The sequence below is a fragment of the Bactrocera latifrons genome, unplaced genomic scaffold (assembly GCF_001853355.1).
Source record: "Bactrocera latifrons isolate USDA-ARS-PBARC rearing strain unplaced genomic scaffold, ASM185335v1 scaffold_0, whole genome shotgun sequence".
Taxonomy (NCBI): Eukaryota; Metazoa; Arthropoda; class Insecta; order Diptera; family Tephritidae; genus Bactrocera; species Bactrocera latifrons.
This window is the reverse complement of record NW_017534406.1, coordinates 91,825-104,582: the sequence shown is the minus strand read 5'-3', so window position 1 is coordinate 104,582 and position 12,758 is coordinate 91,825. Positions and strand designations below refer to the sequence as shown.

Genomic DNA, 12,758 nt, shown 5'->3' with positions numbered 1-12,758 from the left:
CCGTTCTTAAAATTGAGGCCTTTGACTCCGAATTCCGGTAGTAAATCTTAATAGTTTCGACTTGTTGTTGGATCGGATATATCTCTCCAAGATGAAATGGCAAACTTTACTGAAGAGAATTGTCAAAAGAGCGAGAAAAAATATGGCTTCGTTTGCTGTCCCTATCGGTCTACTATTGAAAAACTCGTTATAAACAGTGTAATAGTTAGGAACATGTAGAATCACACTTTGGAACAATATCAACGATATTTGTAACCTGAACAGGGTATGCTTATGTACTTCGTTTGGCACGAAGTATTTATATCTTATAAATGATGAGCGTGATAAGCTGTGCCGATTTAACCACCACCGTCAGTCTGTAAAAACCTGAAATAGTCCCTTAGTTTTGGAGATATCGATTTTAAATATTTGCAGTGTATGGTAAAAGCTTCTTAAGAAAATTATTCGACGTTCTTCAGTTTCTTACACTCCTAAGAATAGATGGCTTGACCAAATAAATTTGTATATGTAAATATAGAAATTACGCAAAATTTACTGGAGTGATTTCTGCCAGAGTGAAAACAAATCGTCTGGAGTTGTTAGTTCTGTTTTTTTTTCTTGCAGCTGTTATTTTATCAAAACTACAAATTCTTTTATAAATCCCTGGTTATTTGTTAAGGTTCGATACTCTGACACATCCATTTCCATATGTCTTTCAAAAGTCCGCTGAAAACAAGATTTTTTCTAAATAAAAACATAATTTACGCTTCTACGAAACAATTAATTTATTCTTAAATACAAATTGAAACAGCTGATCGCCGCTTTAACAATCAACAGAAAATTGTCCAAAATCTTACAAACTGTTACTTTGTTTCGAATAGCGTTACCCGTATAAATGGGAAACAACGAAATAAACGTGATCTCTATCTGCTAAAAACCCGATTTCAGTACCGGTTTAATATCCACAAATCTAAATGACTGTCTATTTCGCCGAAGGTTTTATGACCCAGAAGTCTATTTCTGAATCGAATTCTAAATTTAAATTAATACACATTTCTTTTAAAAGTACATATGTATATAGATCTATATATGTACATATGTATACATATAGAAGCACCGTGAGGTACATAAAGTCTGTTATTTATATGAGGTATAGGGTGAGTATACACACATTTTTATTCATTCTAAGCATAAACATGCACCTTTATAAAAAAAAAACATGATCTCTCCGTTTTATTAAAATTTCTCGAACATTAGCTGATATACTATATATACATATATGCGGTATAAATTTCCCCGGAGGTTCGAAAATCTTTATATTAGGTATATGGGGGCTGAAGTATTGACCCGGTTCAACCCATTTTTAACACATAAAGATATTATTATCAGGAGACAATTTTCTCAAAAATTTAATTGTGTTTCCCATAGATAAAAGTCAGCTATTGGCACCGGGGTCCGTATATTCGTTAGCTAGGTTAGTTTGATTTGAAAAATTTAGTCATAAAGTAGCATACTTTAAAGGAATTATAATGCAAAGTTGTATCCAGAAATATCATTTGCTTTATGATTTGTGACCTGGGAAGTGTGAAATTTATAACTGTCTAATATGAGAAGTTGGCTGTAGTCCGATTTCGCTCATTTTTAGACTGTAACGTAAAAATGTGAGAATAATATCAGGTATCGAATTTAGTCGAAATCGTTCTGTCGAGTCCCGAGATATTCGATTTTACTTAAAAGAGGGTGGTCCTACGCCCCGCTTTACCCCTGCTCCGATAAAGCCTTCTCATACATCGAGTATAAAATTTAATGTCTCTGGCGTATTTAGTTATTAATTTATCGCACTTTTAGTAGTTTTGAACAACAGCTCTACCAGCCATACTATTTTCCGATTTCATTAATTTTCAAAGTGCCGATAGGGGTGACAAAGGGATTTGTTCTGAATGGATTTGGTTATTGTAGCTTAAGTTGTTTAGAAGATATGTATGTACATTAAACCAAATAAAGGGCAGGGTTACGCCAATATTTTTATAATCTTTAGCCCACAAGTGTCCATTGCTGCTGCGATCCCCTGTGCCAAATTAGATCTTTGTATCTTAATTTATTGTTTAGTTATAGACTTTTATACGTTTTCGATAATTGGCCTCTTCCTTTTTTGTCAAAGAAAACGTGTACCAAGTTACATTAATAATCTTAATTTTTAGAGCTTGCAGGGACGGACAAGATAGTCACCCGGATATCAATTTGTCAACTCATCCTAATCATTTATATATACATATATTTAAAACGCTTTATCTATCTCGATTAGTTTTAGGTGATACATACAACCGTTAGGTAAAAAAACTATTATACTCCGTACCAACATGTTGCAAGATTATAAGAAATAACTTTTTATTTCGTTTAAAAATATATATATTGAATTATACCCTTACTTGACCAAATTTTTATACATACATACATAAAGACTATATTGACAATTATTATTTATAATTTGTACTATACACACTGTTAGTCAAGCCGAAGTTTGTGGCGCAGGTTGGGAAATTTGATTTGGCAATGGACTTCAAACATATGTACATACATATGAAATAAAATGGGCGGCACAGACGAAAAGGTGAAATGCAGAATGGCCAGAAAAAGTGCGATTGAAAATGAATGTCAGGCCAAAGTTTGTATACATATTTATGTACATATCTAAGTATGTATGCATGCGGGTACTCACGAGCGACTCCTTCCGATTCGCGCACATAAACACGCACATGCGCCAGATAGTCGGTGAGAGCCAAATGTGAACGCGTGTGGCCAATAACGACCGTAACAAACGAGGCACTTACGCGAATATTTTGTTTTTATGTTATACTACACAACTTTTGAATCCTAGTATTTACATAGCATGTACATATGTACGTACACAATTATGTATATACGTATGTACGTATGTACACGGATGCATATACGAGCGTCGGGCGAACTGGGTGTTCTCGCTGTCCAAAGAGATTGATAAAGCACATTGCTTTTATTCATCTTTTAGCTCGCGTTCGGAACAGTCGATTGTATTTAGTTGGCGGCCAAGCTTCTCGTTTGTCGGTCATTCGGAATTTATATACGGCAAATAGAAAATACAAAAGCAAAACAATAATAAAGCATACATGTATTTCGAAGAGTGCTGTGAAATAAACCAGAAATAAATATGCAAAAACAATTTTAATAAAATTATAGAAATTTAAAACATACATACATTTATGTAAATTCAAATACTACACCAAAAACGGGTGTTCGCCGAGCTGAAAATATGTACAATATTATCAGTAAACAAGCTTAGTGAAGAATTGAAAAAAATATTCCATAACATATGTGTGTAGAACGTCACATAAAAAAATAATCGTACCAGAAAAGCGAGGTTTATACTATTCTATTTTTATGTGTTCGTTTGCCTTTGTGATTATCAGTGAATTAAATGACACATGTTCAATTTTGTTTTTTCCTTGAGGATAGTGAAAAATCGTCTAAGTAAAATTTACATAAAAACTAAAATAATAACAAACGTGTAATAATTCAGTGCAAATATTCGTAAATTGTTATCAAATAAGGTGCTCAATCGCCTCCATATTACATACCTACATAACGGTGAAGTTATAGTGAAGACATACATATGTTGATATACTCGTATTCCCCTTGAAAATGTGTCTAAACAATGTTTACATTTAATTAAAATCTTGTTGAGGTGCTAATGGCGGCATTACCATGTTATACAGGTACATACCAACACACATACATACATATATAGATTTACGTTGATTTTGATTGAATGGGACCCTTATCGTGCATAACTATGCGCCCATTAGTATCAAAATCGCTTATTCTGATTGTGTATACATGTGTGTATATGGAAATATATAGTAACTATGTGTATAAATGCGTAAGAAAACCTCGAAAATATTTGCGTGTGTACAATCGATTCTATTTTTAGAAAACAATTACCGTGTTCTAAGCTTTTGAAAGTAAATTGGAGAAAAAGTGGAAATTGTAATGTGATTTTATTTATTTAATGCGTTGTAAGGCATGTAGATATGTATGCATATACATAATTATACAAAGAATAATGGATATCAACAAATATGACAGTATAAACAAACAAGAAAATATAATTATAAGAGTGTGTGTGCGTCTGTAAACATTTGAGTTTATTTTAATAACTCATTATATACATCTATCAAGTGCATATAAACATATATAAAACAGACCATAGCTTTTATTATAGTGAATAAAAAGCTTAGAGCTTAATATTATTATTATATTGGGTAGTCCAAAAAGGTTTTTGGTATTTTGTCAATAGATATCGTTGCAGTCGTACATATGTATGTATATCTCTAGTGCTACCAACCACATTGTGTCATACTATTATAAATGAGAAAACAGTTTCCTAAGTAAATTGTTGTATAAACCAAAGTTCTTAGTGTAACGTTGCTCTCAAAATAGTATATATATGATGGGATCTCAAAGTAATTTTGTAAACATATGCACTTGAGCATACATATGTAAATAGAGCATCCTATACTTAGAGAGCAAAAGCTAGGAAACATTGCGACGTTTAGACCTCCTCCTTTATAGAAAATATTTATAATATTTTATTAAACTTACGTTTGAATAAAATTTGCTACTTTCTTTCTTTCTATATATGTACATATATATATACATATGTATGCATGTGTGTCCAAATTTTCTGGCACTCGACTTTTTCGTATGTATGACAATTTCATATACCTTAAATTTCGAGATTCAACACTAAAAATAATTGTCCAGTCTGTTATATAAAGACCATATGCTTTTTTCAATTGATATCTGTCTCTATTCTACAATAATTCTATTTGAGTATGTCATCTTATTTACTTTATGCCAGTTGTTTGTTCGATTTGTCACCTTCTAACTTTTGACGTATTAAAGAAAGTTTGCAAATAACTACAAATATGTATGCTTATGAGCTAATTTTAATATTGAGACAACAGACGTAATTCTAAACAAATATTTAATTTAAATAAGAATTTGCGCAAACTGAAAACAATTCAGTTTGTTGTACTTTCAATGAATTTGATGTCTATAATAATACCTTGAACAGGATACAGACATATTTTAATTTTGCCATGATGTTTGTAATATCCACAAAGAAATATGTATGTATATGTAAGTGATCAGCGTGACGAGCTGAGTCGATTTAACCGTCTGTCTGTAATACGCGAAGCTTTCGAGATATCGATCTGAAATTTTGCATACGGACCAGTATAGCATATAGCTTAGAAAAGGCTTACGTTGATTCAGTTTTATCAAAAACACGTCTACGAGTGGTACAAAGCCTTCAAAGACGGCCGAGAGATTGTTGAAGACATGTCTCGTTCTTGACGACCTTTCGACCTCTTCAACTGATGTAAATATAAAAAAGTGAAGGATATGGTGCTTGATCGTTAGTAAAATGCTAGAGAGATGACAAGAGAGCTCGACATCTCCCGTGAATTCGTTCGAATGATTTTGGTGGATATTTCAAGTATGAAATGCGTTCTGCCTCGACCCGGATCGATGAAGCTGCATTTTTTTAAAAAAGAGTAACGTAAACAGCTGTCTTTAGACAAACTTGACCATTCGAATTCCGATATCATACTCATGAACAGCATTGTAATTGATAAATGGATTTATGAGTTTGACATGCAAACAAGTCAACAATCATCGGAATGGAGGGTAATAAACGATTCGAAACCAACAATCATTAATTTGTTCTGAAGGGAAAGGCAGTCAATAAGAAGTTCTATTTGCCCGTATTGAGGGGTTTGTGTAAGATAATTCGCCGAAAACGGCCGTAATCGTAGAAGACCAATTCATGGATTTTACACGATGATAATGCACCATTGCATCGAACCACGATTGTGGCCGAATTCAAAGCTAAAAACCCAATAAATACAATCGATCAATTGGCACCTAGTGATTTTTTCTTGCTTCCCAACCTGAAATTACCGCTCCGTGGAACCTGTTTTCAGTCTATCGAAGTGATAAAGGAGCTGAAGGAGATCCTGAAAAGTGTTTCGAGGACTAAAAATATCGTTGGCATAAGTGTATTATATCTGGTGGGGATAACATCGAAGGCCATAAAATAAATGTTGATGAATAATTAAATATTTTCTGTTCTATTTATAATTTCCGGGTACTTTTTTGTTATCATGTAAATAAGAAATTCCAGATTTTCCTTTCAACAGTGCTTTCATTTAAACTATACGAATCATACTAAAAAATAATATTTGAATTTCTATTTTCGTGACCAAATTGTAAACACAATTTAAATATGTAACTATCAAAAACAAATATTGCTAAAATCGATTAGTAATAGTGGTTAGCTTTTGTTCAATCAATCAATATTTTGCGTCTCACATAGGAAAAAAATAACCTCAGAATCTAAAAGAACCTGTGTTTGTTGTTGTCATTGACAAATAAGCCAAGTCACCGAATCATTGCACACATACATAAATACGTTTTTAATGGTTAATATAATTAAATAGTAAAGCTAACTAATTACACACATATTGATATGGTTCGTACATATATCAGTGATTTGAAACTTTGAAATACTCTCCATCAGTCTGGATTTCATTGCTATTGTTGACGTCGTTGTCGCCGCTAACTTATCGATGTTTTTACGTATTTTTTTGTAGTTTTATTTGTGATTTTTTCATTTTGTTGTATTGTTCTACGCTTCATTCATTTTTACTAATAAACCAAAACATACACGTGTTGATGCCTTGCTCGTGTAATAAAAATAGAATTTGGTACGTCTGTGCACACATACATATGTATGTTTTTAACACAAATGCTTTATTTATTTTACAGTTATCAATTGACAAGTAATTGGGTTTTAAATTCATTATTGCCTAATTTTCTAATATGTACCTATCAATGGATGTAAGCAAGCGAATTATAACTTGTTTGTTTTATCTATAATTTATTAATATGTATGTATGTATATACATATGCACATATACATATATTTTCGCAAATACCATCTACCATAATAATGGGTGATTCATTTCGAGGTACCCTACTTTTTTAAAGAGAAATCACAGAAATTTCAAATTTAATGGGGAACGTTTATTATCATCCGAAAGCGCATTCTTGGGCAATTATTTTTGGAAGATTACACCGTACAAAATTCCAAGTCAGGGTGATTGGAATTTCTCACCCCCAGATTAGCTGTTGTACTGTGTACTGTGTTTCTCACCCCCCAGACAATAATCCCAAAAATGTTCCACAGTGTTATCTATGTCTCAGATATGTCTCAGCATCCGTTGAGTCGAAATTTCGCTGACTCATTGGCCTGGTAACTCTCGAATGACACAGGTGATGTTCTATAGACTTTAGACTTTACATATCCCCACAGGAAAAAGTATAACGGTTTGATATGAACTATCTGCTCACCGAAGTGTTCTCTCAATAAATACATTGATTGATGCGATGTATTGGAAGTGGCGCCGTCTTATTGAAACCAAATGTCGCCGAGATTACGAGCTTCAATTTCAGGCATCGAATAGTAAGTTATCATGGCGTGAAAACGGTCGCCATTGATGGTTACGCTCTCATCGGCATCATTTTTGAAGATATTAATAATTTCACATGCCCACAAACCGCACCAAATCTTTGTTGTTTAAGGCTATAGTAAAAAGTACCTCTTTTGTATCACCCGTTATTTGTGAACAGATTATTATTTTTTATTTTACCATACACTTTTTGTGGGTTTCAAACGAAAACATACTTACATTTGAGTTATTTATAAACTTTTTCTTCACACTTCGATGGTTAGTATAAGGTATATATACACACACGTATATATTATATTCTAATTTATTCAAAATATTTAATTAAAAGATATAAATGTATATGTATAAGTGATTATGAGAAATGCGTACTCCATAATTTCTGAAAAATTTCATAAAATAACGGCATGTTATATGCCCAGCATGCATGAAAGATATTTATAGTAATTTACTTAAATCATTATATACACAATATACACAAAATGTTATATTGTATGGTGTTTATTTTTGTACGAACTGCTTGAGTAAAGATTAAAAAGTATTTATTTTAAATATAAATTATTTAATTCGAAGCAGTCGCGAAATTTCCACCGAATGTTATGCCTACAAAATTTTAAACTGAATCCAAGAAATTCGCTTAGTTATTACCTTGACGATGTGAAGTTTGGGTTTGTTAGAAAAAGGAGCCATGCAACTATATAAATGAGCAAGCCAGAAGTGAAACGATTTGCCAAACCCGTAAGAGTTCACTAGTAACAAATTCACTGGAAGTAACGAAAACTATGTGTCTTTCATTTCCTTATTACAGTTACTGTGATTATGAGACGATATCTTGCTTCAATTCCAGAGCACTTTAATAGTTTAGCATTTCATTTTTCTCACTCGGTGCATTACATTGTGCCAATTCCATTTTACCAAGCCTTTGGAGGTGAACCCCAAGGTATACAGGGCCTATGCTAACTTCTCCCATTGTACTAACAGGAATTCGATTCAACTTCTATTTTTTTTAAACAGAACAGCAAGTTTGAAGAACCTCGTAAACTTTGAGCTATCACTTCATTTAATTATGGCTGTTCTTTCAGATGGATTGAACTCTAAACATAATAACACAATGTATTTATTTTAAGTTTTCCACGAAGTTTCTAAAACCTAAAAGCAAACGTCGGGACCCTATAAAATGTACATATAAATTGTGACGAAAAGTACCCGGAAACTGTAAATAAAACGAAAATTATTCAATTATTCGTCAATATTTATTTTGTCGCCTTCAAAGTAATCCCCACCAGATGCAATACATTTATGCCAACGATTTTTCCAGTTCTCGAAACACTTTTCATAAGCACTTTTTAGGATGGTCTTCAGTTCCTTTAACGAATTTTGTTTTATTTCTATGCGTTTTTGGCTTTAAATTCCATCACGAAAGTACTCTTTTTTAAAAAATGGCGAGTTCGAAGGTCGTCCATAACCACGCAAGTCTTCAACGATCTCTCGATCGTCTTTGCCTTTTTCAACATTCAAATATAATAATAAAATACACAATTTTAGACAAATTCTTTATTCCATATTTTTATCTGTTGTAAAAATCGCAACGCTCTACTTAGGTGTACCGATTTAAGCAACTGCTGTATACAAACTGGTTGACAGAGCACGATCATATTTGGCATAATAATTAAGGACAGTTCTACCAACTTAGCAAAATAGTTTCTTTTTCCGAAATATCATTTACCCGGGGAATTAACTTACAGTTTCCGGATGCTTCCTTGTTACAATGTATGTAAAATATTAGCGTGACAAAGACGATTTAACCATATCCGTCTGTGTGTCTGCATATACGCGTGCTAGTTCCTCAGTTTTTAAATTTTCGATCCGAAATTTTGCGTTCTTCTCAGAAAACTGCTCATTTGTCGTAATCGCCGATATCGGACTACTATAGCATATAGCTTTGTATAGAAAACTTTTTTATTTCCAAAGAAATTTTCAAGAAAATTTTCGCATATTTTCTAAACCAACTCTACAATCTTCGAACATATTATATTATTCTGATCGCAATACTATAGTATATAGCTGCCATACAAACCGACTCATCAAATTCAAAATATAGATCTTTTTATTCCCTTTTATGTTATAATAAGCGCATCGGTGAAGGGTTTTATAGGTTCGAACTATCGTTTTTTCTTATTTTATTTATCATTTACACTTCGAGTTCAGTTCGTCATGCTGTCTGGAGCTGATTTTACTTTCATAAAGTTTATTGCCCTACTAAAAGCAACAGAATCATACGAGTTATCTTCTTTCCAGCGAATTGAATTAACAATTTGCTTAAATGTAATAGACTGCTCTAAACTTTCATAACGTAACTACTTACTCTTGCATTGTATTCAACTGAGCACTATGTACATATGTTGCGATTAAGATTGGAATATTACTGGTTAGCAGAGAAATGGCGAATCGAATAGAAAATACTTATTTGAGAATTAAGAAATAGCGGAACTAAGAACTGACTGTGTGATGACCTCCTAAATCCAGTTGGAAGGAGATTTTATTCAAAGCCGATAGCAAAATTTTAATTGCACATAAGTGTTACGCTTTTGCAATGATATAACTTAAGTTTCTGATGAAAGTTTTCTTTCCATTTTCTAAACCAAGTGTACGTATGTATATATTTTGAAATTTCGTTAATACAATTGTATAATGAATTCGAATTTTTTAAAGACGTAGTAGAGAACTAATTCTTCAATAAATACTTTATAAAATGAAATAAAAAAATCCACAAAATTTATTCAAAATCTCATAATTTTTCCATAATGACGCGTGCTAACTTTATGTATCTACTTGTAATATTCATTAACTATAATGTAATCTAGAATTTTAATCAATGATTTACCGTAAATAGTAAAGCTAACTTCCTCTTTTTGACTTTTCCACTTACAAGAGAATGTCGTGAAACCAATCGTAAATCTGGTACATGTTAATGAATAGTTATACTAGTTTTTAACGAAAACTGCGTATGTTTATTAATATTTTATTAATTAATTTTTTTTTCTATTTACTATTTTTAGTCGCAGTTTTTATGTGGCTATCTGTAGGCCCCACGAAAGCTCTCAAAAATTTGTAAGTCGTAGATGGCAGCTACGCAATTTATTGTTTCCAATTCTAAGTAAATTTATTTTATTTCTATAAACAAATATATCTATTCATCTGTGTATATACCTATGTATATTTAAATATACATCGCCACCTGAAATGCAAAATAACGTATCATCAAAAAATTCGAAATTGAGTATCTTATTGATTACAATTCACTACTTCAAATTAATTAATTTGTCCAACACTTTCAGGTTCTGCGCTCATATGTGAACCAGTTTTAACCAATATTACAACTTTTTTTCACTTTTGTTCCATTTTATTTCGTGTTTCATTCACACCAGTGTAAATTTTCGAAAATTTTGTTACGTTATTTTGTATTTTAGGGGACGATATGTACATTGTATACAAATATGTATAATGAATTTTTGAATAGGAGTCATAAATCTTTACTATTATTGGGAGTCAAAGTTATTCTGGATACTTACATATGTATGTACATACATAAATTTTTTTTATATATAAATTATGCTTACTGAATTTAAAAATTATAATTCGCTAACGCTCACACCAAACCGAAGAGCACATTTCCAGAGTTATTTTATTTCACCCAATTCAAAATCCAATTCCACTCTGAGAACGTACATAATATGTGTATATGAATTTTTTTAGATGTCTCTAGGTAGAAGTGCAGCCCTATCGGGCTCAATTAGCACTTGATGTGCCATTTATTTTTTGTGTCTATACGAAGTTCAATAATTTCGTAATGAAATTGCCGAATATAAATAAAGATTAGGGAAATAAATATGAAAAAAATATATATTTTCCTTTGAAATTGTGCTTTGTATTAGTCTAATTGGCTAATTTAGTTTTTAGCTTTTAAAACACAACTAAGAAAAGACACTTCTGCATATGTACATACATATATGCATATACTCGTATGTATATACATACATCTATACTATATATGTGCAGAAATTATTAATTCGCTACGTTCAACTCATTCATACATTCGTCTGTTTATACTGTAAATCATAAACATTTATTTCACTACTGTGGTTGTTCTTGTTGTTGTTGGCAATAATATGATTCACATTTAGCTCTCTGAACTCGGTGATTTTATTGTACATATTTTTGCCATTTTCATTGCAGATATTGCGCGTGAAGCCGGAAATGATGAACATTTGCATATAACATCGGGAACAATTTCACTGGACTACAAGCCAATGCAACCAAACGCAACCGATTTAGATCAACAGATATTGGAGGTGTGTATTTAACAGTTATTTACAATTTAAGCTGTGAAAAAAACAAAACATTTCATATGTAGGAAACTTTTCGGTGCTGATTGAAAGTAATCTCAAATGATCATATTTGATAATACGCCCAGTTTTGAAAGTCATAATCTACTTTATAACGGGCTTAAGTTAGAAAACATAAACATAAACAATTGAAAAAGTTGTAAGTTCGCTAAATGTTTTTTTTTATGGAATTTTGGGGGGTTACGTGGATTGCCTCGAACAAAAAACGGCTTATTTTCAATATTTTTTTTTCGAGTAAAGAAAGAAGTATAGTATATTATTCAAAATATTTTGATTCCAAAGATACATATTATTTTATAAAGATTTTTCGAAAATTTTAATAAAAATATTCAAAACTGTGACATTATGACGTCACATCCGGCAGGCATCTTCTCTGCGTTGACAGCAGAGCTTCTTACACGTTCATCAAAAGTAAAAATTAAAAAAAAAATACCTGTTTTAATTAAGACCATGAACTAGTTATTAGACGAAGAAAAAAACAGGAAAAGTTTATTTTTGGCAGATGTTTAAAAATATGAAAATTTTGTCGTCTCTTAACTGCCCTTGAAAATGGCATATTTATTTGGTTAATAAGTAAAAATTATAATACTACGAATATAGTAAAATAAAAAGACGATGCCTTCCCCATAGTCCAATAATATTTACACTTTCGGATGAAATATAAAGAACAAATTCTTCTTCTTCTTCGGTATTGGCGTAGACACTGCTTACCAGGTCTTTCCAACGGAATGGAGGTTTTCCTCTTCCTCCGCTTTCCAAGGCGGGTACTGTGCCGAATACTCACAGAGCTGGAGTGTTTTCATCC

At 31.9% G+C, this 12,758-nt stretch overlaps 1 protein-coding gene across 9 annotated transcripts in view; it reads left to right on the top strand.

Annotated features, from left to right (window-relative positions):
- The window catches only part of LOC108973744 (histone deacetylase 4), a 43,176-nt gene that overhangs the window by 10,604 nt on the left and 19,814 nt on the right, over positions 1-12,758 (top strand). For 8 of the 9 annotated variants that reach the window (XM_018941325.1, XM_018941709.1, XM_018941873.1 and 5 more), the window contains one exon: positions 11,784-11,899. In XM_018941325.1, the coding sequence (XP_018796870.1) occupies positions 11,784-11,899 (116 nt within the window). Of the gene's footprint in view, positions 1-3,018; positions 3,732-11,783; positions 11,900-12,758 lie in introns of those variants that run through there. The other variant, XM_018941629.1, reaches the window with a different exon arrangement.